The sequence below is a fragment of the Chiloscyllium plagiosum genome, chromosome 18 (assembly GCF_004010195.1).
Source record: "Chiloscyllium plagiosum isolate BGI_BamShark_2017 chromosome 18, ASM401019v2, whole genome shotgun sequence".
NCBI lineage: Eukaryota > Metazoa > Chordata > Chondrichthyes > Orectolobiformes > Hemiscylliidae > Chiloscyllium > Chiloscyllium plagiosum.
Window position 1 is genome coordinate 19,050,369 of NC_057727.1, and position 27,482 is coordinate 19,077,850.

The 27,482-nt window shown below is 39.7% G+C and overlaps 1 protein-coding gene and 1 long non-coding RNA gene across 3 annotated transcripts in view; one reads left to right on the forward strand and one right to left on the reverse strand.

Annotated features, from left to right (window-relative positions):
* Positions 1-27,482, reverse strand: part of stab1 (stabilin 1) — a 273,869-nt gene that overhangs the window by 138,543 nt on the left and 107,844 nt on the right. For both annotated transcript variants that reach the window (XM_043707873.1, XM_043707874.1), the window contains 8 exons: positions 20,004-20,090; positions 18,398-18,509; positions 14,667-14,853; positions 8,001-8,094; positions 5,895-6,053; positions 2,796-2,891; positions 1,083-1,178; positions 891-938 (listed from right to left, as the gene is read on the reverse strand). In XM_043707873.1, coding sequence (XP_043563808.1) covers positions 891-938; positions 1,083-1,178; positions 2,796-2,891; positions 5,895-6,053; positions 8,001-8,094; positions 14,667-14,853; positions 18,398-18,509; positions 20,004-20,090 — 879 coding nt within the window. The remainder of the gene's footprint in view (positions 1-890; positions 939-1,082; positions 1,179-2,795; positions 2,892-5,894; positions 6,054-8,000; positions 8,095-14,666; positions 14,854-18,397; positions 18,510-20,003; positions 20,091-27,482) is intronic.
* On the forward strand, positions 10,853-27,084 carry LOC122558920. The gene is made up of 3 exons (XR_006314271.1): positions 10,853-10,976; positions 23,575-23,630; positions 26,177-27,084. It is a non-coding gene; the product is annotated as an uncharacterized LOC122558920 (long non-coding RNA).

Sequence of the window (27,482 nt, forward strand, 5' to 3'; positions counted from 1 at the left end):
CAGAGGAAGTGGTGGAGGCTGGTACAATTGCAACATTTAAGAGGCATTTGGATGGGTATATGAATAGGAAGGGTTTGGAGGGATATGAGCCAGGTACTGGCAAGTGGGACTAGATTAGGTTGGGATATCTGGTCGGCATGGACGGGTTGGACCGAAGGTTCTGTTTCCATGCTGTACATCTCTATGACTTTACTGATTGAAAGGTGAAACGTTATTGTGATCTGTAATATGATGAAACAACTTACTGGTACAAACAAAGGCATATTTGTTGTTTCATATTACTGGAGGCTTCTACGGTGGTTCTCTTTCTATTTTCTTCATAAGGAAACAACTTGTGCTGAATATCATACATTGACTGGGGGTAAAATTCAATTTGCAAAGAGTGCAAGATGCTTGGTTGAAGACTGTCACCCTTTCTAATACCACCCCCATTTTCACTGGAAAGGTAGGTAAGGCACTCTATACAATAGTTGGCCAGATCACTATCAACTATTGTGTTTCCTCTCCAAAGATGAATATTATCTTCAAGGAATCAAGAAGATCAAGAGTCCTAGCTGCTGCTATCCGTGAAAACATTCCTTTGGCTGGCTTAAGGAAGTTTGGTAATTGCAGTGAAATAGATGAGAGAACACCATCAGAGACTGACGGAGCTGGGTTTCAGTGAAATTTGCCAACTCACAACATAACAGAAAGCAGAAAGCAAAAGGTGAAAGATCACATTAATAATGCAAAATAGAATCTTAAATAACAAGAAATAACCATACTCAGAAGGAAAAAAAAATCGGAAGATTTCAATTACATGAAAGTATGGATGTTTAAAAAAAAAGTTGTGAACATGTTCCTATTTCTAACTTATATTTGAAGTTAAAAATAAAATGTAGAGTACATACCTTGAGCCAGTTATTGAATCCTGAAAAGTAGGCACTTGATGCAAGCTCCTTCAAGATAAATAGAGAAACCTCAAATGACAAAGTAGATGAGCATGGTACAATAAATATGGATCAGGTATTTAAGAGTTGCCAAAGTAATAGGATTACTTCTTCAAAATTAGGTATTACAGTGTTGACTTATATTTTACTTACTGTTAGAATGTCTCCAAAGCACTTAATCCCATCTCCAGCATAGCCTTTAAGGCAGGTACACTTTCGATTTCCATTCTCAGTAGGTTCACATTCAGCCTATAGACAGAAACATTTAACTTTCATGATGGTTTTCACAAGCCACTCGTTTTATTTAACACATATGAAATTTAGGCAGGAACTCCTAACCACAAATACAGGTTTTCAAATCCCAAGCTTTACTTTCACATCCTTTAATCAACCCTTATTGGGTAGTTTTCACAGTTCTTGGCTGGATGATAGATGATGCATTACACAATATGGTACTATTTAATTTCAGAAAAGGCCCCATATTCTCCCTTCTCTTTACTACTGTTGTCTTTACTAGAGAAACAGTTAGCAAAGCATACAGCATTACCAATGGTCGACCTGACTATTGTGTCATTGCAAGCTTGAAGGGAATTAACGTAAAAAAGGGAATGAATGACAAATTTTAAAAAAGGCTTTTACAGATCATATTTTAAGGATCTTCACATGGTTGGATATTATATGCTCCAAAGGGCCTTGTATTAGAGGTCAGGTGGTTAGCCCACCAGCTTCCCACCCACCCCGGAGCTCACCCCCATAGCACAGAGTATGGGTGGATTCTGAAACTGGCAGCCGGCCTTTGATATGTAAATAAACAACTCTAGGTCAACTGAGCTGGATGAAAGCTCGCTTGTTTCCAATAATACACTGCCTGTGCCAAAGAGCAGGTGGCATAGACAGATGGGCAGTAAAGGGAATCCCATTTTGTAAAGAATATATTTAAGATGGTAGGAAGTACTATCTTTGGTGGCTCCTCTCTCCCAACAAGAAGGTAAAATCCTCTCCATTCTACCCATACGTACATTAAGGACTGTCTTGCCATTCCATCAAACCCTTCTGTTATTTGCCAAAACTACCTATCCAAAACCTTATCACCCTTCAGAATCTTTTGGGTCTGCCTGCAGTCCCAGCATTGCCCACAGGAAAGCTCTTGTGCTGTCAGTTGCCAGCCAATCAGATTGATTAGCAGCTCCAAAAGGTTAAACTTTGACCCATTGAGGACCAGAAGTCCCATTCTGCACCAACCTAGGCCACCCATAGTGTGTTCTGGTTGCAGAACAGGCTTCTTGTTGGCCTGTTGACTTGCTGCCCACTTTTGTTCCAGGCAATAGAGGGGTGGGGTGAGCTATTTGCCCCCACACCCTCCCCCACTCTGAAATTTTATGAGCATAATTTAGAGCTACTACAAAATTTCACCTCTATTGGAAGGTTGAAAATAGCATCACTTCCATTTGAAGAAGGGTCACCAACCCTGAAACTTTCAGTCTGCTTTCTTTCCACAGATGCTGCCAGACCTGCTGGGGAGGTGTGTTCGGCCAGTTCTTTGCTCAGTATCAGAAGAGGAGCCATTAAAAATATTAGTTTCTTATATGAAAGACCGGGAGTAAGGGATTGTTCTGCTTTAATACTGTTGATTGATTTGAAATAGCCTTGATGACAATGTTGGATCTTTGTGAGAAAAGTTATCTTCTCTTTTCCGGGAGAAATCATTACAAATAATTTACCAGAGGAGACCAAAGACATCTTGATGCATCAAAATCTTTCTACCAAAGTTATTTCATAAATATGCTGAATACTGAATACTCAAATTAATATCTGAGATCCTGGAAATGAAAGTACGAGATTATGATAAATTGATATTTTTCTTACCATTACATGGCATCCACCATTCTCTTCCAGGCATGGATTAATGAGAGTGCACTTCTTGCCATCACCAGCATACCCTCTCTTACACGTACAGCGACTCTGTTTCCACAGGATGAAATAAAATGATGGTTATGAAAATGTGGCACTTTTTTGGCATCACTAAAACATTAAAGGGATTGCAATCACATAAAGGAAAGGTTGAGTTTGTGTGTTTAATGCTAAAACCTTGACGACACAATTCAAGCAGTTTACATCACAAATGGCCCACAAAATGTTTTGGCAAAAATTAGATGCTGGATTTCCTAAAATAAAAGTTAAGAGGTAAAGTCACTATAGTCTTACCAGACCATAGGACTGCTCTCTCATTAGAGAGAGATTACTGGTGGTGGTTTAACCTGAGAGTCACTACGACTCAGGCAAGGGAAAAGGTTGTGAGGAAGTGTCCTTCATGCTAAACTCAATCCCCTTCCTTTGAATAATTTATTCAAATGGAAACAAAGGGAAGGACCATGCTAAATCTGAGTAAGAACCCATGATGAGTTAAGGCTGGGTGAGTCCTTCAGGGAAGGGACTATAACCTGAAACTATCTTAGGAAACTCTATGTGAGTTCAACAGAGACCCTCATATTGGAATAGGACAGATTTTACACATTTTGAAAAATAAGGAAAAGATTAGGTAAGAGAAAATCAAGGTGCCGTGTAAGGAGAAAATCCTAGAAAATATTTAAAAGAGCCACCAAGTATTCAATAAATATGGAATTATTAAATCTGAAATGGGATTTCAGGAATAATGAATTAGTTAAATTAACAAGAAATTGGCAAAGATAGAATTATTAGGAGGGATGTAAATCTTAATTGGATAAAAGTGAGACATTATATATTGAAGGGAAGCTAGCAAATAGAATAATTGAACTGAGAAAGGACATTGTGCTTGCAATTATCTTGTGACAACTCATCTGGCTCCTGCACCAGCAGAGGCTCTATTCTCTCAAGATGATCCCAGAAACCTCTGCACTAGGCCAGGAGCTGGCACATTCCTAGATTCCAGCCTTATTTTAATCTACTCTGATTACCTCCAGCAGAGATTAGAGACGTTATTTTATATCATTCATTGATGGGATTTAATACCTGCTGGTGAGGCCAGCATTTATTGCTCATCCTCATTTGCCATTGAGGAGGTGGTGGTGAGCTGCTTTCCTTGACTGCTGGATAGGTCACATGTTTTTCTGACCTAGTCAACTTGTGTGCTGTTATCTCCTCATACGGTCATCCGTATTTTAAGCCCCTTTTCATTATATATCTTTATCATTAATGAACGGCAAAAATATCAAGGGATACATAACACAGCACTGCAGAATGATATTAGTCACTGTCGTCTGTGGTCACAGCCTTTCCTGTTCATCAATGCCTGTTGCTTTCTGTTGGCAAGACAGATAGTTTCAGATTTCAGAGGAGGTACTGGAGGTCTTAAAAAATTATAAAGAGGAATAAACCTCTGGGACCTGATCAGATGTATCCGAGGATGTTGTGGGAAGCTAGGGAAGAATTGCAAGGCCCTAAGCAGAAATATTTGTATCATCTACAGTCGCGGGTGAGCTGCTGGAGGACTGGAAGGTGGCTAATGTTGTGTCTTTATCTAAGAATGGACACAAGGAGAAGTCGGGAAACTATAGCTCGGTGAGGCTGACCTAAGTGGTGGGTAAGTTGTTGGAGGGGATTATGAGAGACAGGATCAATAAGCATATGGAGAGGCAAGACTGAATAGGGATAGTCAGCAAGGCTTGGTGCATGGGAAATTGTGTCTCCCAAACTTTATTGAGTTTTTTGATGACGTGACCAAGAAGCTAGAAAAAGGCAACACAGTAAACATTGTCTACATGGACATTAGTGAAATCTTTGATACAGTTGTGCATGATATGCTGGTGAATAAAGTTGGATCACATGGGTTTCAGGGAGAGCTTGCCAATTGGATACAAAATTGGCTTGACAGTAGAAGACAGAGGGTGATGGTAGAGAGTTGTTTTTCAGACTGGAGGCCTGTGACCAGCCAAGTTCCACAGAGATTGGGGCTGGGTCCGCTTTTGTCATTTATATAAATAAATTGGATGAGAATTTTGGAAGCATAGTTAGTAAGTTTGCAGATGACACCAAAATTGGTGGTAGAGGATAATGAAGAAGGTTATCTAAGATTACAAAGGAGTCTTGATCAATTGGGCCAGTGGGCCAAGGAGTGGCAGCTGGAGTTTAATTTGAGTAAATGCCACATGTTACGTTTTGGTAAAACAAACCAGGGCATAACTTCTACAGTTAATGGTTGAGCCCTGGGGAGTGATGTTGAATAGAGAGACCTAGGCATTCAGGTACATAGATCTTTGAAAGTTGCATCAAAGGTAGGTGGTAAAGAAAGCATTTAGTACTCTTGCCTTCATCAGTCAGAGTATTGAGTATAGGAATTGGGACGTCACGTTGTTGTTGTACAAGATGTTGGTGAGGCCACTTCTGAGTACTATGTACAATTCTGGTCACCTTGCTATAGGAATGACATTATTATATTGGAGAGAGTGCAGAAAAGATTTATAGGAATGTTACCGAGATTAAGGGATTGAGTTATAAGGAGAGGTGGAATTATTTTCACTGGAGTATAGGAGGTTGACTGTTGATGTTACAGAGGTTTATAAAATCATGAGGGGCATAGGTAAGGTGAGTAGCAAAGGTCTTTCCCCTAGGGTAAGGGAGTTCAAAACTAGAGGGCATATTTTTAGGGTCAGATGAGAAACATTTAAAAGGGACCTGAGGGATAAGTGTTTCACATAGACAGTGGTTCGTATGTTGAATGAACTGTCAGAAGAAATGGTAGATGTAGGTACAGTTATAACATTTAAAGACAAATGGACAAATACATGAATAGGTAAGGTTTAGTGGGATATGGGACAAACCAGTGGGACTAGTTCAGTTTGGGAAAACTGGTCAGCATGGATGAGTTGGACCAAAGGGTCTGTTTCCATATTGTATAACTCTATATAGTTGTTTGTTTTACTTTACAATTCATCTAATGATGTTCTTGAAACAAAAGGAAGAATGAATTAAATCAATAAGTAGTACCTGTGCAGGTCCAATATACTGACAGTCAGCATTATCATCACAACCTCCTCGGGTGTTCAATAAGCATTCATTTATTTCAGTGCAAACTCTCCCATCTCCAGTCCATCCAGTGTTGCATAGGCAGGTTATATTCCCAGGACCTAGACTGAAACACTCTGCCTACCATAAAAATACAAATATGTAAAGAACGTCAGAGCATTATCTACGGTAGCTCTGCAAAACCCCCATCACATTGACTCAGGGCTTACATTTCAAATGTCAGTCTTAATCTCTATGGGTTTATTGGCCTCAGTACTGTTGCAAATAGCTGTCATTGTTAGTTTTAAATCTGGATCGTTTATTCACTTTACAATAGAATGGCAAACAGAACGGTATCAAATAGCCAGGGCCTGATGGTAATAACAAAGTTCAAAGTGTGCACGCACCAGGCCAACTTAACTATGACATTCTCATATTGCAACTCACGCCAAGTTAAATATTGTTCAAAGAATAGAACAAAAAGGAAATCCTAACTTGGCATTCTAATACTGTGAATGAAAATGGAATCACATGTTCCAATTATTCAGAACAAATGAGTAATGCAAAACAATATTTTCACATTATGAAATAATTAAAGAATCTGATGCCTGGAGAGTAGCCCACATCAAATCTTTTGCAAATCCCAACAGGACTGAAAGCTGTGAGAGTAATGTACCATTTACCTCTCTTAACATGGTTGACGTAGGACACAAGAGCTGCAAGAACTTATAGGTAATTATTTTTTCTTTATTCTTTCACGGAATGTGTGCATTGCTGGTAAGGACAGTGTTTGTTGCCAATTCCACATTGCCCTTGAGCTATTAGGACCATTTCAGAGAGCGGTTACGACAAAATTGCTGTGGATCTGTAGGCTAGACTGGGTAAGGACAACACATTTCCTCCCCTAAAGGACATTAGTGAAGCAAATGTTCTCTTTACAACAACCAGTGAAAGTTTCATGGTTGCAATTACTGAGACTAGCTTTTAGTTCCAGATACTTATTAATTGAATTAAAATTATACCAGCTGCCATAATGGAATGAAAACCTAAAACTTTACGTTGAACATAGTCATAGAGTCATAGAGATGTACAGCCTCCGATGCTCCAGGGAAAACAGCCCCAGCCTGTTCAGCCTCTCCCTATAGCTCATATCCTCCAACCTTGGCAGCATCCTTGTATATCTTTTCTAAACCCTTTCAAGATTCACAAAATCTTTCCGATAGGAAGGAGACCAGAACTGCACGCAATATCTGAGATTCCAGTCCAGCATCGTACCACTGCACCACCATCTCCACAAATGCATTAAGTTTTGCATATTAGGTGTGTATTTTTACAATATCCTTACTCTCAGTTACTTCAAATTGAAAGTGAATGCATGTTTTTACATCATCGTGTGCCTATTCTGGATATCCTGAATCAACTCTTTCCAAGTCTCTGAAAATAAAGTTCGAAGCATCCACTAGGGAATGCACATAGGATCACTTGGTTCCTGTGGTTAGTTTATTTGTGGGAAAATCTTTGTCCTTGAATTGATTCCTAGCAGCACAATAGGATAACAATGTCTTCACTCCATTGTAGCACCATTTGTTGATATTGCAAGATATCATTCCAGTCAAGAATTCGGTATATTTAATAGGCTTCAAAATATCAATAAAATTACAAGAGACAATATTTTGAAGCCCATCTGCATGACTGCTAACTTTCAATTCTGCTTCTTCTTCAATAATTTCCAAAATTCCATCACATATTAAGTCCAATTCATCCAAAAACTGTTCAATAGAAATATCCCACATTAAGGTCACATACTTATCAAATCTATGCCTACAGGCCTAAAATTGATTTCCCCTCCTGCATTCTCAATCTCAATACCAGTTCCTTCAAAGGTATCAATCCAATTTACCTTGCAAACTCATCCAGTCTTAAATTCGAAAGGGTGACATTTGATCCTCGCCTCACCTTACCTCTGCAAACTGTGCTCTTTGATTCTGCCTTAGAGATGTTAATCTAATCAACAGGAGTTAAAATTGTTGAATTAGGATCCTATACAGTCGCCTGACAACAGACAAGAGAAACAGTAGCCTTGCTTACATTCTCAGCACATCCTCCTCGATCAGGCTTTTTACAAAGATCCTCTTCTCGACAGGAAATCCCATCACCCTCGTAGCCATTCTTACATACACATCTGCAAGAACATTAAATTAAGAAATGATTTCCAATAAATACTGTCTGATCATTCAAGTAATTGATAACAATTACTTTAGAAACTGTAAGACAAGAACAAGGGCAGATAATCTATATGTCTGAGCAGGAGTTTTTCTAGACATGAGTATAAATCACACAGTAGAGGTAATAATGACTGTTTATAATTCCACTTTGTGAGACTCTACTCTGAAAATGTCGCCTCACTGAACTTGCTTTATAATATTTAGCTGCTCATGTAGCATCTCTTTAAGACATTAACCACTGCTAAAGGAAAGTGAAGCAAATTAATGCATCATGCAGTCAATTAAAAACTTATTACACTTGCCATTGGATAGTTCTCTAAATTGATAGCAGCTTGACTCCTTTTCACAGAAGAATGTCAGATTATCTAAAGAAAATCATTGGGAATTTTAAAAAAATATTCTTTCATGTAATGTGGGCAATGCTTGCAAGGCCAGCATTTGTTAGCCACGCTGCTAAGAAGTCAGTTCCAGGATATAATTTTCAGTCAGAATGGCATATGGTCTGGAAAGGAATTTGCAGCTCCTGGCATTTCCATGCTTTTGCTGTCCTTCTAGCTGGCAGAGGTTGTGGTTTTGAAAAGTGCTGTTGAATGAGCCTTGGTAAGTTGTTGCAGTGTATCTTGCATTTAATATACACTGCTGCCACTTCGCATTGCTGATGAAGGCAGTGAATGTTCATGGTGATGCTTGGGCTGCAATCAAATAGGCTGCTTTGTCCTGGTCAGCATCAAACATCTTGAGTGTTGCTGGAGCCGCATCCATCCATGCAAGCGGAGAGTATTCTATCTCCCTAACATGTGCATTGCAGATAAATGCATCGGCTTTGGGAAGTCAGAAAGTGAATTAACACAGAATTCCCAACCTAAGACCTGCTCTTGTAGCCACAGTATTTACATGGCTAGTCCACTTCAGCTTCTTATCAATACTAACCCATAGAATGTTGGTAATAAGGGAATCAGCAATAGTAATGCCATTGCACATCAAAGGGAGATTTGATTCTCCCTTGTTGGGAGATGGGCCTCATCTGGCAATGTGTAGTAAATTTTATTTTTTATTTTTCAGCCTAAACCTGACTGTTGTCCAGGTCTTGTTGCATACTGGCATCATGTTACTGCAGGTTTGGGGACATCTGAATGGTACTGAATAGTCATCAGTAAATGTATCAATTTCTGACCTTAGGATGAGATAAAGATCATTGAAGAAGTAGCCGATAAAGGTTGAGCCTAAGATTCTACCCTGGCAACTCTTGCAATGATGTCCTGGAGCAGAGATGAATAACCTCCAACAACTAAGCCATTTTCTTTTGACACAAGTCATTGGAGAGTTTTCCATTAATTCTCATTGACTCTAGTTTTGCTAGTGTTTCTTGATATCATGCTCAGTCAATACTATCTAATGTGAGGGTGTCACTCTTTCCTCCCACATTGAGTTCAGTTCTTACATTAATATTTGGATCAAGAATTCAGGAGCTGTGGTTTTGGCAAAACACAAACAGAAATCAGTGAGTAAGTTATAGCTGTCTAATTGCTACTTGATAGTATTGTTGATAACTCCTTCTACTGTTTGCAAATGATCAAGAGGAGGCTGATCAATTGGCAGATTGGAGTGATCCTTCTTTTTGTGGCCAGGACATTTCAGGACAATCTTCCATATTGTTGAGTAGATGCCAGTCAGTACTACGGCCTAAATATCATCAAGGCCCATAGTTCTTGCAGTATCTAGTGCCTTCAGCAGTTCTTAGATATCACTTGGATTGAATTGAACTGGCTGAAAATTGTTATCTCAGATGTTGGGGACTTCCACAGAAAGCCAAGTTGGATCATTCACTTGGCATATCTGGCTGAAGATAATTGCAAATCCCTAAGCATTTCCTTTTATCCTAAACTGCTGTGCACCCCCTTCATTAAGGATGGGGATGTTTATGGAGCTTCCATCTTCTGTTTAATTGCCAACCACAATTCATAACTGGATTGTGGAGCTTTGATCTGATCTGATAGTTATGGGATTACTTAGCTTTTTCTATTGTTGGCTGCTTTTACATTTTGGTATGCAATTAGTCCAATGTTGTAGCACAGGTTGAAGTCTAATATTTTGGTACACAAGTGCTGCTTTGGCATACACGCCTACATTCTTAATTGAGCCAGGATTGATCCTTTGACTAGTTGTTGGTGATAGAGTTAGTGATATGCTGGGCCATGAGGTTACATATTGTGGTTGACAGACCATAGTACCTCATAAGTACCAATTTTAAGCAGTTCTGGGTCTATTTCATCTAGCACAATATAGTAATGCCACAAAACACAATGGATGGTACACTCAGTGTGAAGTTAGGTGGGGATCATTGTTTTCTAAACAAGATGCAGAGGTCATTATTACCAACAATCTCATAGACAAATGCATCCAGTAGGTTGGTGAGGACAAGGTCTAGTAGGTTTTACTCTGTTCTTATTTCCCAAGGTCCATTCAGCTTTACCCTCTTGACATAGCTAGCTCTATTAGCAGTGGTATTACTCAGTCCCACTCTTATTAATAAACATTTGAAGTCTATCTCTCAGAGCACATTCTGTATCCTTACCAGACACAGTGCTTCCTCTGTGTGGTTTTCAACATGGAGGAATGTTGATTAATCAGTGTAGGAGGGTGGTAGGTGATAATCAGGAGGCGATTTATTGCCAATGTTTCACTCAATGCTATGAGACTTCATGGGAGTCTGGAGTCAATGTTGATTCAAACTGCAGTCAACTGTGCCACTGCTATTGGTCTGCCTTGCTAGTGAAACAGGACATATCCAGGGATGATGTTGGTAGAGTCTGGGACATTTGCTTTAAGATATAATTCTGTGAGTATGATTATGTCAAGCTGTTGCTTGAGTAATCTGTGTGAAAGCTTTCACAATTCAGGCACAAGCCTCCAAATATTATTAAGGAGAACTTTTGGAGGGTTGACAGGATGCTGTTCTGTTATTGTTTCCTGTGCATAAGTTCACATGAGGTGGTTTGCCCAATTTTGTTTCTTTCTGACTTTTCTATCGCGTTTGATACAATTGCCAGTCAATGGATAGCATAGACAAGATGCCAGGTCTTAACTGTTCTGTTAACATTTTCATGTTCCATCAATTTGATATCAAATGTATATCAATCGTGGGTAACTGTAAGCAACACTTTGATTTAACTTTACCACATGCACTTTTACCTGTTAAAACTTTTGCTCATTAACAGCTCTATTAAGTTGCATTTGGCGCAGGTAGTTCAATTGTTTATCAAAAGAGTATAAAGGGACATTTACATTAGACATTATGTACATGGTAACATTTCACACCATGAATAAATCTAAGCTGAATAAGAATTAGCTCCAGCTCCATCTTTCACCAGTTCGATAATAGGAGTAAAATGTTACATGCAGTAATAACAGCAATTATTTCAGTATTAATAAAATAATATAATACATTTTCATTTTATATTAACTGGCACTGTGTGTTAAAGATGCCAAATAAAGTTTGTTGGCTAACACATCAACAAGGATGCACAATTGCCAGGTTTTTTAAAAATGTTTTAGAAAGAATTAGAGTTTTGGTTTGAGTCCCATCTCCTCCGTTCATATTTAACTCTAATTTTAAGTTTTATTTTTCCTCAGAACTTTAGTTCTAATTTCTAGTAGTTCTAGGGGATTAATTTGGGAACACTGATCACAATTCCATAAGTTTTAGAACACTCATGGACAAAGACAAGAGTGGTCCAAAAGGAAGAGTTTAAATTGGGGGAAGGCCAATTATACCAAGATTCGGCAGGAGCTGAGGAATGTAGATTGGGAGCAGCTGTTTGAAGGGAAATCCACATTCGATATGTGGGAGGCTTTTAAAGGGAGGTTGATTAGAGTTCAGGAGATTTCTATTCCTGTGAAAATCAGGGATAGAAATGGCAAGATTAGGGAACCATGGATGACAGGTGAAATTGTGAGACTAGCTAAGAGGAAAAAGTATGCGTATATAAGGTCTTGGCGACTGAAGCAGACGAAGCTTTGGAAGAATATCAGGAATGTAGGACCAATCTGAAATGAGGAATTAAGAGGGCTAAAAGGGGTCATGAGATTTCCTTAGTGAGCAGGGTTAAGGAAAACCCCAAAGCCTTTTATTCAGATATAAGGAGCAAGAGGGTAACTAGGGAAAGGGTTGGCCCACCCAAGGACATTGGAAGAAAGGTATGAGTGGAGTCAGAGAAACAGGTGAGACTCTTAATGAGTACTTTGCATCGGTATTCACCGAGGAGAGGGACATGGCGGATGTTGAGGTTAAGTATAGATCTTTAATTACTCTCGGTTAAGTTGGCATAAGGAGGAGGATGTGTTGCGTATTTGAAAAGACATTAAGGTGGACAAATCCCCAGGTCTATCCATGTGATCTATCCCAGGTTACTGAGGGAAGCGAGAGAGGAAAGAGCTGGGGCTTTAACAGATATCTTTACAGCATCCTTGAACATGGGGGAGGTCCCAGAGGACTGGAGAATTGCTAATGTTGTCCCCTTGTTTAAGAAGGGTAGTAGGGATAATCCAGGTAATTACAACCTGTGAGCCTGATGTCAGTGGTAGGGAAGCTACTGGAGAAGATACTAAGGGATAATATATATTCCTATTTGGAAAAAAATGGGCTTATTAGTGATAGGCAGCATGGTTTTGTGCAGGGAAGGTCATGTCTTACAAATCTAATAGAATTCTTTGAAGAGGTGACAAAGTTGATTGATGAAGGAATGGATGTAAAAGATATATATATGGACTTTAGTAAGGCGTTTGATACGGTAACTTATGGTAGGCTGATGAAGAAGGTGAAGTCACATGGGGTTCAGGGTGTTCTAGCTGGATCGATAGAGAACTGGTGGGACAACAGGAGACAGAGAATAGTAGTGGAAAGGAGCTTCTCAAAATGGAGACCTGTGACCAGTGGTGTCCTACAGGCATCTGTGCTGGGACCACTGTTGTTTGTGATATACATAAATGATTTGGAGGAAGGTGTAGATTGCCTCATTAGCAAGTTTACAGATGACACTAAGATTGGTGGAGTAGCAGACAGTGAAGGGGACTGTCAGAGAATACAGCAGAATATAGGTAGATTGGAGAAATGGCAGATGGCGTTCAATCCAGACAAATGCAAGGTGATGCATTTTGGAAGATGCAATTCAAGAACAAACTATACAGTAAATGGAAAAGTCCTGGGAAAATTGTACAGAGAGATCTGGGTGTTCAGGCTCATTGTACCCTGAAGGTGGCAACGCAGGCCAATAGAGCGGTCAAGAAAGCATACGGCATGCTTTCCTTCATTGGACGGGATATTGCGTACAAGAGTTGGCAGGTCACGTTACAGTTGTACAAGATTTCGGCCACATTTGGAAAACTGTATACAGTTCTGTTCACCACATTACCAAAAGGATGTGGATGCTTTGGAGAGGGTGCAGAGGAAGTTCACCAGAATGTTGCCTGATATGGAGAGTGCTAGCTATGAGGAAAGGTTGAGTAGATTAGGATTATTTTCATTGGAAAGAAGGAGGTTGAAGTGGAATCTGATTGAGGCCTACAAAATCATGAGAGGTGTAGACAGGGTGGATAGCAAGAAACTTTTTTCTGGAGTTGAGGACTCGATTACTAAGGGTCACGAGTTCAAAGTGGGAGGGGAAAAGTTTACGGGAGATATACGTGGAAAGCTCTGCACACAGTACGTGGTGGGTGCCTGAAATATGTTGCTAGCGTAGGTGATAGGGGCAGGAATGATAGCGTCATTTAAGATATGTCTACTCAGATACATGAATGGGCAAGGAGCAAAGGGATGCAAATCCTTAGAAAATAGGCAACAGGTTTAAATAGAGGATTTGGATCAGCACAGGCTTGGAGGGCCGAAGGGCCTGTTCCTGCGCTGTTAGGTCCTTTGTTCTTCTTTGTTCTTCGGTCTAGTTGGTTGCTCTTAGTGGAAGGGAATACAAAAACAACTTAATTGCCAACGTCATGCATTCTGTATTTACTTTCTTTAAAGATTTTACACTATTGTAGTTCCAACCAAATTCATGATAATTTAGGAAGCAAGGATGCAGAACTATTTGGAGATTAAGCCTGCCTCCATTTTAGAAGCTGCAGAGCTAGTATAAACATTAGTTAAATATATAGTATCATCACTGGTGATAGGTGACAAAGCATAAAAAAATTATATAAGCATTTCCAGCATAGTTCTGCAGTAAAACAAAATTGTAATGTTGTAGATCTGTCAATGGCAATGTGCTTAATTGATTCATACAGTGAATCCACAAAACCAAATAACCATCATTACTGAACCTATTATCTGGTCATGATTTGGCTTGCTGTTTGTTAGGACCTTGCTTTGCACATTTCCCACATAACAACTGGTTGTATTTCCAAAATATGTATTTTGACAGCAGCACAAGTTGAAGAAACACTCTATATTAGTGTAAGATTTTCCTTTCTTTATTTTAATGGCTGAAAATTTTGAAAGGTAATTATTATTTTGAAAGTTGTCACCTGTTTTTCTTACCTGGCACTGCCATTGTCATATTCACACACAGCAAATGCATGACAGAATTGAGATAATCCACTTGGACCACAAGACTCCGTCTCCTTGTCACAGAATGTACCTGTATATCCCTCGTCACAAGTACCAGGCTGACAAATCCCTCCATTTTCTGGTCTGTTATCACAAATTCCATGCAAACAAGGGCAATCTGGAAAGGACATTTACATCAACCACCACAGATATAAATGCAATTTCAACCTCTATGTACTTAGTTGCTCATTTTTTCTTTCCACAAAAAAAAATATTTTGTTAATAAAGGTACTGGTGAGATTGTTAAGAAAAAAAAGTGGCAAAAAAAAGGCAGCTGTTTAAAGCAGTAGATTACATTCCAACATACATGAAAGATCAAATTTGCTTTATTGATTTATCATCTTGCTGAGCTGTATGTAGAGCAGAGTCTGCTTCACTATCTTTCCAATAGTTTATTCAGACCTAGTTAACAGAAATCAACTTGGTTGAGTCATGAAAGGCTAATGGAATGCATTACATTGATGTCCCCAATATTTGAGCTTTAGACATCAAGTACAATGTTCAACAATAACATTCATAAAGCTAGTAACATTTTTCCCGTAAGGGAATAGTATCTGTGGTATTAGTGTACAGACAATTTTATAAAACAGCTACTGTAAATTGAAAATGCTAACAAATTCAGTGAAATTGTAAAGCTCTAAGCCTTTGCTGGGTCAAGTCATATTGCTGAAGATAAGAAATGCTGGAGATCACAGCAGGTCAGACAGCATCTATGGAGAGAGAGCAAGCTAATATTTTGAGTCTAGATGACTCTTCATCAGAGCTGATGTAAAGTGTAGAGGGAATAGGGGAAACTGATCTTAAATAATCAGATCACTTAAGCTGAACTATCAATATCTTTTCTTCACTGGCACCTTCACCCACTACCCCTCAGTGTTTCCCCAACCCCAAACTATAACATAAATGCTGTCCCCTCCACACTTTACTTCAGCTCTGATGAAGAGTCATCTAGACTTGAAATGCTCCATGGACGCTATCTGACCTGCTGTGATCTCCAGCATTTGTTGTTTTCAGTAGAGATTCCAGCATCTGCAGTAATTTGTCCCCATTCTAAGTACTGTCCTGTTGATCAGCTCACTAACCTTAGACGTAGATATTATTCTTGGAGGAAACAAAAACCATTTTATTGCATTTTACTGGCTTGAGATCCATGTCAGATGAGATTTGTGGATTATTTCACAAGTATTCAATGTGTTAGCATTGGAAAGGGTCATCCTTCACTGGAGAATCAAAGGCAGCACAGACATTCTGTGAATACGTCTCCATATAGTCTACAAGAATTACTGGAATTGTTATATTATTCTACCTGACTTAAACTAAATAAAACCACATGCAATATTAACCTCAGCAGGAAACTGCCAAGATTGATGGAATGATGGTTAGACACTGCATGATTTCACTCTCCGTTGGAGAGTAATATGGGGTGGGATATAAAATCAATTTGTTGGCTTTCCATCTGGCAGGTTATGTTATAATGCTGGCATCTAATCCTATAAGTATTGATAATTGATAAAGGTTATGCACTGCTCATGATATTAACTACAAAACTAAACTGTACACTTAAAAGGTGACAGCAGAATGAATGTGAGTGAAAATTAGATTTGCAAACAGTCATTTGGTGGTATTAAACTTGAGTATTGCTGAAAAAAAAATGTTTTGTTGAAGCTTTTGCTGTTATCAGAACATTCCCATTATACCAGTATAAAGGGAAACAAAATATATGAGAACAGAGTGCTGATTGGTTGGCAAGTGAACTCTGATTGGCAGAGGTATAGAGAATGCACAAGTGGGATGATGACTGCCAAGATTGGTTTACATTTGAAAAAGCAGGTTGAATCTGACTGGTCGAGGCAAAACCCTGAGGAGAATTGGCTCAAAAATAGAAGACAGAGGGTGGTGGTGGAGGGTTGTTTTTCAGACTGGAGGCCTGTGACTAGTGGAGTGCCACAAGGATCAGTGCTGTGTCCTCTACTTTTTGTCGTTTACATAAATGATTTGGATGAGAGCATAAGAGGTACAGTTAGCAAGTTTGCAGATGACACCAAAATTGGAGGTGTAGTGGACAGCAAAGAGGGTTACCTCAGATTACAAGAGGATCTGGACCAGATGGGCCAATGGGCTGAGAAGTGGCAGATGGAGTTTAATTCTGATAAATGTGAGGTGCTGCATTTTGGGAAAGCAAATCTTAGCACGACTTATACACTTAATGGTAAGGTCCCAGGGAGTGTTGCTGAAGTGCAGGTTCACAGCTCCTTGAAAATGGAGTCACACATAGATAGGATAGTGAAGAAGGCATTTGGTATGCTTTCTTTTATTGGTCAAAGTACTGAGTACAGGAGTTGGGGGATCGTATTGCAGCTGTACAGGACATTGGTTAAGCCACTGTTGGAATATTGCATGCAATTCTGGTCTCCTTCCTATCGGAAAGATGTTGAGAAACTCGAAAGGGTTCAGAAAAGATTTACAAGGATGTTGCGAGGGTTGGAGGATTTGAGCTATAGGGAGAGGCTGAACAGGCTGGGCTGTTTTCCCTGAAGTGTCGGAAGCTGAGGGGGTGACCTTATAGAGGTTTACGAAATTATGAGGGGCATGGATAGGGTAAATAGGCAAAGTCTTTTCCCTGGGGTTGGGGAGTCCAGAACTAGAGATCATAGGTTTAGGGTGAGAGGGGAAAGATATAAAAGAGACCTAAGGGGTGACTTTTTCATGCAGAGGGTGGTACGTGTATGGAATGAGCTACCAGAGGAAGTGGTGGAGGCTGGTACAATTGAAACATTTAAGAGGCATTTGGATGGGTATATGAATAGGAAGGATTTGGAGGGATATGGGCCGGGTGCTGGCAGGTGGGATTGGGTTGGGATATCTGGTTGTCATGAACGGGTTGGACCGAAGGGTCTGTTTCCATGCTGTACACCTCTATGACCCTATGACTCTATGAAAGAACCAGGGAATGGCTGTCACCTTTTTTTATTTAGTTGAAACAAGTGTAGTAAGCACAGGTTCCATTTGCAAAGAACAGGACCCTTTGTATTAATCTATCGAGCTTCCAGGCATAAAGTACAGCCTATATAAGCATGCCAGCCGCTACACTTCTGCCAATCAGGATCTGCTTGCCAATCAGCATTTTATTCTCATACAGTATAAAATATTGTTTCTGTTAATGTCCTGATGAGGACAAAATGAAATGTTTAACAAATTGCATCTTTTCTCAGCAATATTCAAAATGAATTACAATATACTGCAAACTTTGTTTCACTGACATCTTATGAATTAACACTCTTAATAAACCAGCAAAAATTATGTTCCTCAAATACCACAAAGTTTACTGCATTATTGTGATCTCTGCAATGTCCGAGTAGTCAGTTGAAGGTGCAAGTGAGAAGGATCTCCGCTGGTAACTTTTATCTAAACGCAAAGTTGCATTATTTAAATGATTATGCCATAAATAAGGTATAAAAGTGACGTGTATACACTCCTGCATTACATTTCTATTACTTAGTATGTGTTTTAAAATTGAATATATGGACTTCTTGATTATCTGGAATATTTAATCAACCAGTACACTCCTGGTCCCATAGGTACAAGATAATAAAATGCTTGCTGCATTTTCTCCTTGTGGAAACCCATATTGACAATGATTGTTAATTTTGTAATTCACTGACCTTGGTCGCAGTTTTCTCCATGTTTGTTATCCCCAGAACAAATGTGACAGGCAATTCCTTTAAAACTTGAATAACACTTGCATGAGCCATCTCCTTCTAAGCCATCAAGGCACTAAGAACAACAAAATTAATGATTTATTATTGTTAAATTTAGAGATTTCTGTCACTACTGCCACCATAAAAGTAACATGCAGTTACATGTGCCTCTTAGGATCACAAAATACCTCAAGATCCTTCATAGAGATATGATGACAAGGGACATTAAATGAAAAAAGAGAGATTAGAAAGAGGCAGCTAAAAGTTTGGAAACTTTTGTTGGACTGACAAGAGCGTTTCAAAGAAGGAGATATAAGAATGGGACTGTTTTGAAAGGGATTATGGAACGGAGTCCACATCTGTGAAGACTGGGTCACCAATGATGGAATGAATAGGGAAAAGTGGCACACAAGAGGCCAGGATCAAAGAGCTACGCAGTAAATACAGGTTGTATACCTGGATAAGGTTAGACAGAAAATGATTGGCAAAGCCATGCATGGCCAAGAATTTTAATTTTGAGATGGGGTCTGGAAGCCAATTTCAGCTCAGTATGCTGTTAAGGCCTGAGGTATTTTATCAAGCCCTGCGCTTTCTAGTTTGAGCAACGCTGATTGCACACTGCAGAGTCTACACCTGACAATGAATCGAGACTAACTATGACGGCAAAATGCTTTGTGATTAAGATTGTCATTGCATTGTTTCAATATAGTTGTCATTTGTCAGCTGGCATTTTTCCCAGGCCCAATCATCTGCCACTCCTTTATCAATGCCTTTCCAATCATCTTAAGAGGCGAGGATGTTTGGAAATGATTGCACAATGTTCAATAACATCCACGAATCATCAGATATTGAAATGGCTCATGTTCATATGCAGCAAGTTCTGGACAACGTCTAGGCTCAGGCTGATAAATGGCAAGTCACATTTTCACCACACAAGGGGGTAGCAAGGATCATCTCCAACAAGACAAAATCTAACAATGTAGGTCAAAGGCTGGGAATTCTGCAGTGACTAACTTAACTCCCCAATAACTGGACAGTATTTACAAAGCTCACATTAGAAGTGTGATAAAATACTCTATACTTGCTTGGATTGGTGCAGCTATAACAAAACTTAAAAACCTTGATGCCATCCAGGACAAAGCACCCCACTTGTTTGACACTGTATCTACCACATTCTACATTCTCTCCCTTCACCACTGATGCACAGTAGCACCATCTAGCATTGCAGAAACCCAAAAGATACCTTCCAAAAGATCTCCACTGCCTAAGAAGACAAGGATGGCAGATACATGGGAGCATTACCAACTGGAAGTTGGCTTCTAAGTCACACACCATTGTCACTTGGAACTATATTCCTGTTACTTCATTGTCACTGGGTCATGTTTCTGGAATTCCAACAATATTGTACCAAAAGGACAGCAGCTGTTTTAAGATGGTATCTTCTTTTCAGGTATTGAGGGATGGGCAATAAATTCTGGCATCATCTGCTATGCCTAGATCCCATGGATAGATTAAAAAAAAAGACTTACACTTGAAGAATGAATTAAGACTGAATTTTCCAGCAACTTACTTGTCCGTGTCCGTAACATGGATTTTTAAAACCACCTAAGCAAGGCTTGCAATCTGGACCAAAGAATCCCTTACAGCATCCTGGTTTCTATACAGAAACAAAAACGTAAGATTTTAAACACATTTTAAAAGATCATAAACATTCTTTCAGTGACAGTATAATACATATTATTGTACATAAATGCTACATTCCCCTTCCCAATAGATCGACATTGGGTGAATGTTAACTCTCCACCTAAGAATGAGGATAATCATGGATGAAAATGGCAGGGAGCCAATTGCATTCAATACTAGGCCTCCTTGGTGGTGGCTTCAGTTTATTTTAATGATCAGTCCCTTATAGCATATTGTTCACTGCTTGGGAAGATGGGGGAGCAAGTAAGACAAAATAGCAGGGTCTAAAGACCATCTGCCAGTACAAGGTAAGTGGTGGGGGATATATGGAGCTACAAGGACTATTTTGTGGGTATAAGGAGTTATTCCAAGGCAACAGTCATCTCCTTCTTTCTGGAGTCTGGAGGATTTCTAGTCCATTAATAAAAATCTTTGACTTATTCCCTGCTGGTTTTACTGTACAGGCCCTTATTCAGTAGGGTATCATCACCTTTCTGTGGATATTAAAGGATCTCAACTATCTGATGTTTGAGATTAAAATGCAAGGTTTTACTAATGTGTCTTCAGCTTGTCATAGTCATGTGTCCTCTACCATTATAGTCAGTTTAATAAAAATAAAGTAAAAATCAGACAATTGTCCTGTAAACTCATAATAGTTTGAGTGGAACGGAGATTGAGGGTTCAAGAACTGTAGAGAAGCGCAGCTACTAAAAGGAATATAGAAATGTTCAGAGCTGCTGAAAGCTGCTAAAAGCCACAGTAAGTTATAGAAAAGAACAAAGAAGCAATCACTATTGAATGCATTGGTAAATAGAATGGCAACAATCTTTACTCTCAACGCCAGTTGAAATGAAAGGCGATGTGAAGCAGAACTGGCAGTTTTCCAAGGATATGAATTTGTGACAGATTTAACTTACAAACCAGGGCAACTATAAGAAGTTACGTTTTTATTACTGAAGAGGAGAGATTGCTACAATGTGTATGCTGCCCTAAATATCTCCGAAAAACAACAAAACAACGGACAGCAAAAACTTTGAAAGCTTTGAACTCCAAATTATATTATTAATTGTGTGAGATCAATATTAGGGTTTAAGGTGAAAAAGAATCCATTGATCAATATATGACTGCATTAAAACTGCTCACAGAATCATGTGAATTTGCACAACTAATTAGAGACAGAGTTTCATTAGCAATAACGGGTGTTGCAGAGAATGTCTACTGAGAAAGGAGAAACTTATTCTCAGAAAGGAGACTGACAAGTAGAAGTGGTGAGATTGTAAATCAATAGCTGGAACATATTAGTGGCAAAACGAACCAGAATTTACATTCCAATATTCCAAGCCAAAAGATCAGAAAAGTCACAAGGGCAGGATGAAAATACTGGGAAAGAGATTACACAAAGAAAAAGCTAGCATGTCCGGTGTGGGGAAAACAGTGTCCTCACTGCAAGAAACTGAATAATTTTGCATAAGTGTTTTATTAAAGGAAATCATAACAAGCATGTATAGATCTCCACTGGGAGCTAAGGTAGTAGTTGAACATTCTGATGAATCACTCTTCACCATATAAAATGATAGCTCAGTCAGGTCGATTGGTGAGACATTGTTTGTGCTATTGTACAGAGATTGCAGAAGGAGTACATCAAGTCAACATAAAATGTCAAATAGATATTTATATAACATTAGGATCTTCACAGACCTCCAAAATGAAACCCTGAAAAGTAAGGTTGAGGCTATATATATGGCAAAAAAACTTATGTCAAAAAGACAAATCATTTGAAAGCCCTAACTGAGCAAAGACAAGAATGGACATCTGGACTTACTGATCATAGACAGCAAACAAAAGCCATTCATCTCAGCTGGAGCAAGTCTAAGGATTTCACTAGTAACCCTCAACATGCCAAAAACAACTTGTAAAGTGTTGCAGCACATTAACCATTGACTGTGGAACAGTTCGTAGAGGAGTGCAAAAATGAGTTAAAGGTCTACAATGTTTTCCTGGACACAATCATCTTGAAGTAAATGAGATGAAACAATTCAGCATCAGCAAAGAAGAGTGCTAGCTGCCCTCGAGGCCAGCCTGAAAGATAACCTGATGGAAAAGAAGGTACTAATCAAGAAAATGGCAACTCCTACAGGATGGTTTAGTAGCATATTTGTTGTGAAATTACTTGGAAATCTGAAAGATGCGTTTGTCTCAGAGGGGTACATGAACAGGAAGGGTTTAGAGGGCTATGGGCAAATGTGACTAGGTTACTTCAGGATATCGAGGAGAAAGTGAGGTCTGCAGATGCTGGAGATCAAAGTTGCCTTCTTCAGGAATGGGCCTGTGAAGGGCCTGTGCCCGAAACGTCGAATCTCCTGTTCCCTGGATGCTGCCTGACCTGCTGTGCTGTTCCAGCAATAAAGTTTCAACCTACTTCAGGATATCTGCAGACGAGTTGCACCAAAGGGTCAGTTTCTGTGCGGTATAATTCTATGATCTAAATTAAGCTCTGAAGAGATTTTGCCACAGCTGACAGAGGGAAAAATCTTTACTATTCAAAATATTGCTGGGATGTGAAGCTAGAAAAAAGTAGCAGCTTTCTAACTATATTCTAAATGCTGTTCAGTGGATACAAAAGATTGCACAAAATGTTTGGCATTTCCATGGCTCCACTGGGAGTATCAATGCAGACAGTTCAGATCTTCCCAGAGTGGAACTGCAGGGGAGGTTGCTAGTGTATGTGTTTAGGGGCATAATGAAAGAAGCCATTGGTAACAACAATCAAAATCCAGTTCAACTACTGGACAAATCTTGCCAGATGAACCTGAAGCTGAATAAGAAAAAAGTGCAATTAAAGATGCCTGAAATTAAGTCTGTATATCATGTACCGACACCAAAAGATCTTCATACAGATCACAAAAAGCGAGAGTTGCAGCAGTAATGCAGAAGTCAACAGTTATAAAAGCAGTACAATGATTTGCTAATTTTGTTAACTATTCAGCCAAGATTTTGCCCAATTTACTGTCATACTGTGAACCATTTGCCAACTCACGACCAATGATGTCGAGTGATATTGGGGCAAAAAGCAGCTTTAACTAAAATCAATTAACTTGTGATAGCAACGCGAGTGCTGAAGTATTAAGAGGGTTTTTAGTCTTTCATGTATTTGGACATTATTGCAAAAGGCAACATTTGTTTCCTATCCCTAATTGCGCTTGAAATGAATGGCTTGCTGAGCCATTTAAGCTGGCAATTAGGAGTCAATCACATTGTTGTGGATCTAGAGTCAGAGCAGATTTCCTTCCATAAGAGACATTATTGAATCATATGGTATTTTACAATAATTGATTAAGGTTTCACAGTCACCATTATTGAGACTAGCTTTCGTACTCCAGATGTATTTATTTATTTTTCTTTATATCTAAAGTGATTTCACATGTATTCCAGATTCATATATCAGTCTATTCACACAGGTTATGACACAGCTCTGGAGCAAGTGACACTTGAACCTGGGCCTTCTGGGTCAAAGGTAGGGACACTAGAACATAGAACATTACAGCGCAGAACAGGCCCTTCGGCCCTCGATGTTGCGCCAACCTGTGAACTATTCTCAGCTTGTCACCTACACTATTCCATCATCATTCAGGTGCTTATCCAAGCTTTGTTTAAGTCTCCCTCATGTGGCTGAGTTAACTACATTGGCAGGTAGGGCATTCCACGCCCTTACCACTCTTGGAGTAAAGAACCTGCCTCTGATATCTGTCTTAAATCTATCACCCCATACATAATTTGTTGTTATGCCCCCTCGTACAAGCTGATGTCATCACCTTAGGAAAAAAGACTTTCACCGTCTACTCTATCTAATTCTCTGATCACCTTGTATGTCTCTATCAAATCCCCTCTTAGCCTTCTTATTTCCAATGAGAACAGACCCAAGTCTCTCAGCCTTTCCTCATAAGACCTTCCCTCCAGACCAGGCAACATCCTGGTAAATCTCCTCTGCACCTTTTCCAATGCTTCCACGTCCTTCCCGAAATATGGCGAACAGAACTGTACATAACATTCCAAGTGCGGCCGCACTAGTGTTTTGTGTAGTTGCAGCATGATATTATGGCTCCGGAACTCAGTCCCTCTACCAATGAAACCTAACAAACCGTATGCCTTCTTAACAGCACTATCAACCTGGGTGGCAACTTTCAGGGATGTATGTACAGGGACTCCAAGACCCCTCTGCACATCCACACTACCAAGAATCTTTCCATTGACCCAGTACTCTGCCTTCCTGTTATTCTTCCCAAAGTGCATCACCTCACATTTAGCTGCATTGAACTCCATTTGCCACCTCTCAGCCCAATTCTACAGTTTATCCAAGTCCCCCTGCAACCGGTAACATTCTTCCAAACTGTCCACTACTCCATCGACTTTAGTGTCATCTGCAAATTTACTCATTCATCCACCTATGCCTGCATCTAAGTCATTTATAAAAATGACAAACAGCAGTGGTCCCAAAGCAGATCCTTGTGGCACACCACTAGTAACTGGACTCCGGGCTGAATATTTTCCATCAACCACCACTCACTGTCTTCTTTCAGAAAGCCAGTTTCTAATCCAAACTGCTAATTCACCCTCAATCCCATGCCTCTGCATTTTCTTCAACAGCCTAACATGTGGAACCTTATCAAAGGCTTTGCTGAAGTCCATGTATACCATGTCAACTGCCCTACCTTCATCTACATGCTTCTCAAAAAACTCAATGAGGTTTGTGAGATACGACCTACCCTCGACGAAACCATGTTGACTATCTGAAATCAGATTGTTGTTTGCTAGATGATTATAAATCTTATCTCTTGTAATCCTTTCCTACCACAGAATTAAGGCTCACTGGTCTATAATTACCTGGATCATCTCTACTGCCCTACTTGAACAAGGGCACATTTGCAATCCTCCAGTCCACTGGAACTAAATTTATAGACAATGATGACTCAAATATCAAAGCCAAAGGCTCTGTTATCTCTTCCCTAGCTTCCCAGAAAATCCTTGGATAAATCCCATCTGGCCCAGGGGGTTTATCTACTTTCACTCCTTCTAGAATTGGAAACACCTGTTCGTAACTAACCTCAATCCTTTCTAGTCTAATATCTCGAAACCTCCTTCTTCTCCTCTACAATATTCTCCTTTTCCTGAGTGAAAACCGATGAGAAATGTTTGTTTAGCATCTCTCCAATCTCCACAGGGTCCACACTCAACTTCCCATTTCGGTCTTTGACTGGCCCTATTCCTACCCTAGTCATCCTTTTATTCCTCACATATCTTTAGAAATCTTTAGGGTTCTATTTGCTAAAGATTGCTCGTGTCCTCTGCACCACCACCATGGCACCACAAGAGCCTTTCCTCTTGCCGATTTATTCAATAACAGGAGTGGGTGACACTGGCTAGGCCAGCATTTATTGTTCATCCCTAATTGCCCAGAAGGCAGTTAAGTATTGACCACATCTCAGCCTGACCTGGTAAGGATGGCAGATTTCCTTCCCCGCAGAACATTAGTGAACCATAAGCAATAATTGACAATAGTTACATGCTTGAAATTAGGCCAGCTCTCTGCTCCCTATTCCAGATTTATTGATTGAATTTAACTTCTACTCAGCTGTTGTGGTGGGATTTAAACCAATGTCCCCCTCACATTACCCTGGGCCCAATGAAGGGCTTCCTAATGAAGGGCTTTTGCCTGAAATGTCGATTTTCCTGCTCCTCGGATGCTGCCTGAGCTGCTGTGCTTTTCCAGCACCACACTCTTGACTCTGGTAGACTAAACCAGTGATCTTCCCACAATGCCACCATTTCTCCATGAATTATGTAAATTAAGAAGTCACCTTGGAGCATGATGCCATTGAGACAGGACTTTGAGTAACACTAGTGCAGCAAGGAGAACGGATTAGATTTGCATCTAAGATGTTAATGCATATAGAACAACAAATTGAGAAAGGATGGCCTGGCCATTGTCTTTGCTTTTAAACATTTTCATCAATATCTGCTTGAGTCTGACCCCAAACCATTTCTATGTATTTTTCTTTTAAGATCCACTACTATCGCCCAAAATGTCTACAAAGAATGTTACAGAGATATCATCTAGACTAGACATTTAAATGAAGGCAACGGATGCAGCACTTCATTGAAACAAGTAAAGGATGCTATATGACAGCGATCTTCCAGAACCAAGGTGAAGCAGCCACTTGACATTAACCCTTACACAAATCAATCCTCAGTTGCCAACAAGATACCCAACTTCATGTGCTGCAAGAAGTTTGGATGAAACAATGATGTGAAAGTATGAAAGGCACTCCTGTGATCACAAGGGAATATTGGGCAAACAGAAATGAATTGACAGCCCAAGATGCACACAACAGAAGAGATAGAGTCATTATCCCTGTGGAGAGATACTAAAGTGTAATCATGCAAGGAATTGAGTCAAGTCTGAGGAAGGCAGGAGAAGTGCTCTATTGGTTAAAAGTGAGCAATGAAATCATGGACCATATTAGGCAGTGCACATAGACCCCATCACTCTCAAAAGAACTGATTACTTTATCACCATAGAGAAGACAGACCAGCTGACTTCAACGTACATCTCGGAGAGAGACCAGCTGACTTTGACAACTATCAGTGAAACTGTAGAATGCCTGAAAATGCACTTACAGCATTGTGATGTACAACAATGGACCTCCGTTTACAAGTGATAAATTCATGAGAACAATCGAGTACTTAGTATGGTAACTTGGTTAGCCACGTAAGTGACCATACATGCAATATATTTGCATAGAAGAGGAGATATTTGGGATAGAACTTCAAAACTGTACTATTGTGCCTCTTAGCTTACCATAGTTATGTATTTATTATGTGACACAGGCTTTTGTCCTGTCAGCTCGTAACAGTATATGTTAATGAGGCTAGTCCCTGAGTCAATTGGGTTCCTCAGTTGCCAATAAAAAGGAGAAAATGAGGTCTGCAGATGCTGGAGATCAGAGCTGAAAATGTGTTGCTGGAAAAGCGCAGCAGGTCAGGCAGCATCCAGGGAACAGGAGAATCGATGTTTCGGGCATAAGCCCTTCAGGAAGGGCTTATGCCCGAAACGTCGATTCTCCTGTTCCCTGGATGCTGCCTGACCTGCTGCGCTTTTCCAGCAACACATTTTCAGCTGCCAATAAAAAGGCTCAGATAAGATGGCAGTGGCAGAGAATTGGGTAGAAACAGCTTGGTAACTTCACAGTCATACAGTGGCTGTGTACCTATCTTTCCTATTCGTGCAGTAGGTTCATTTTTCCCCCTATTTTCACTGTTCTCTTCTTCATGTTCTACATTTTCCACAACAAGAAGGGAGATTGGCAAT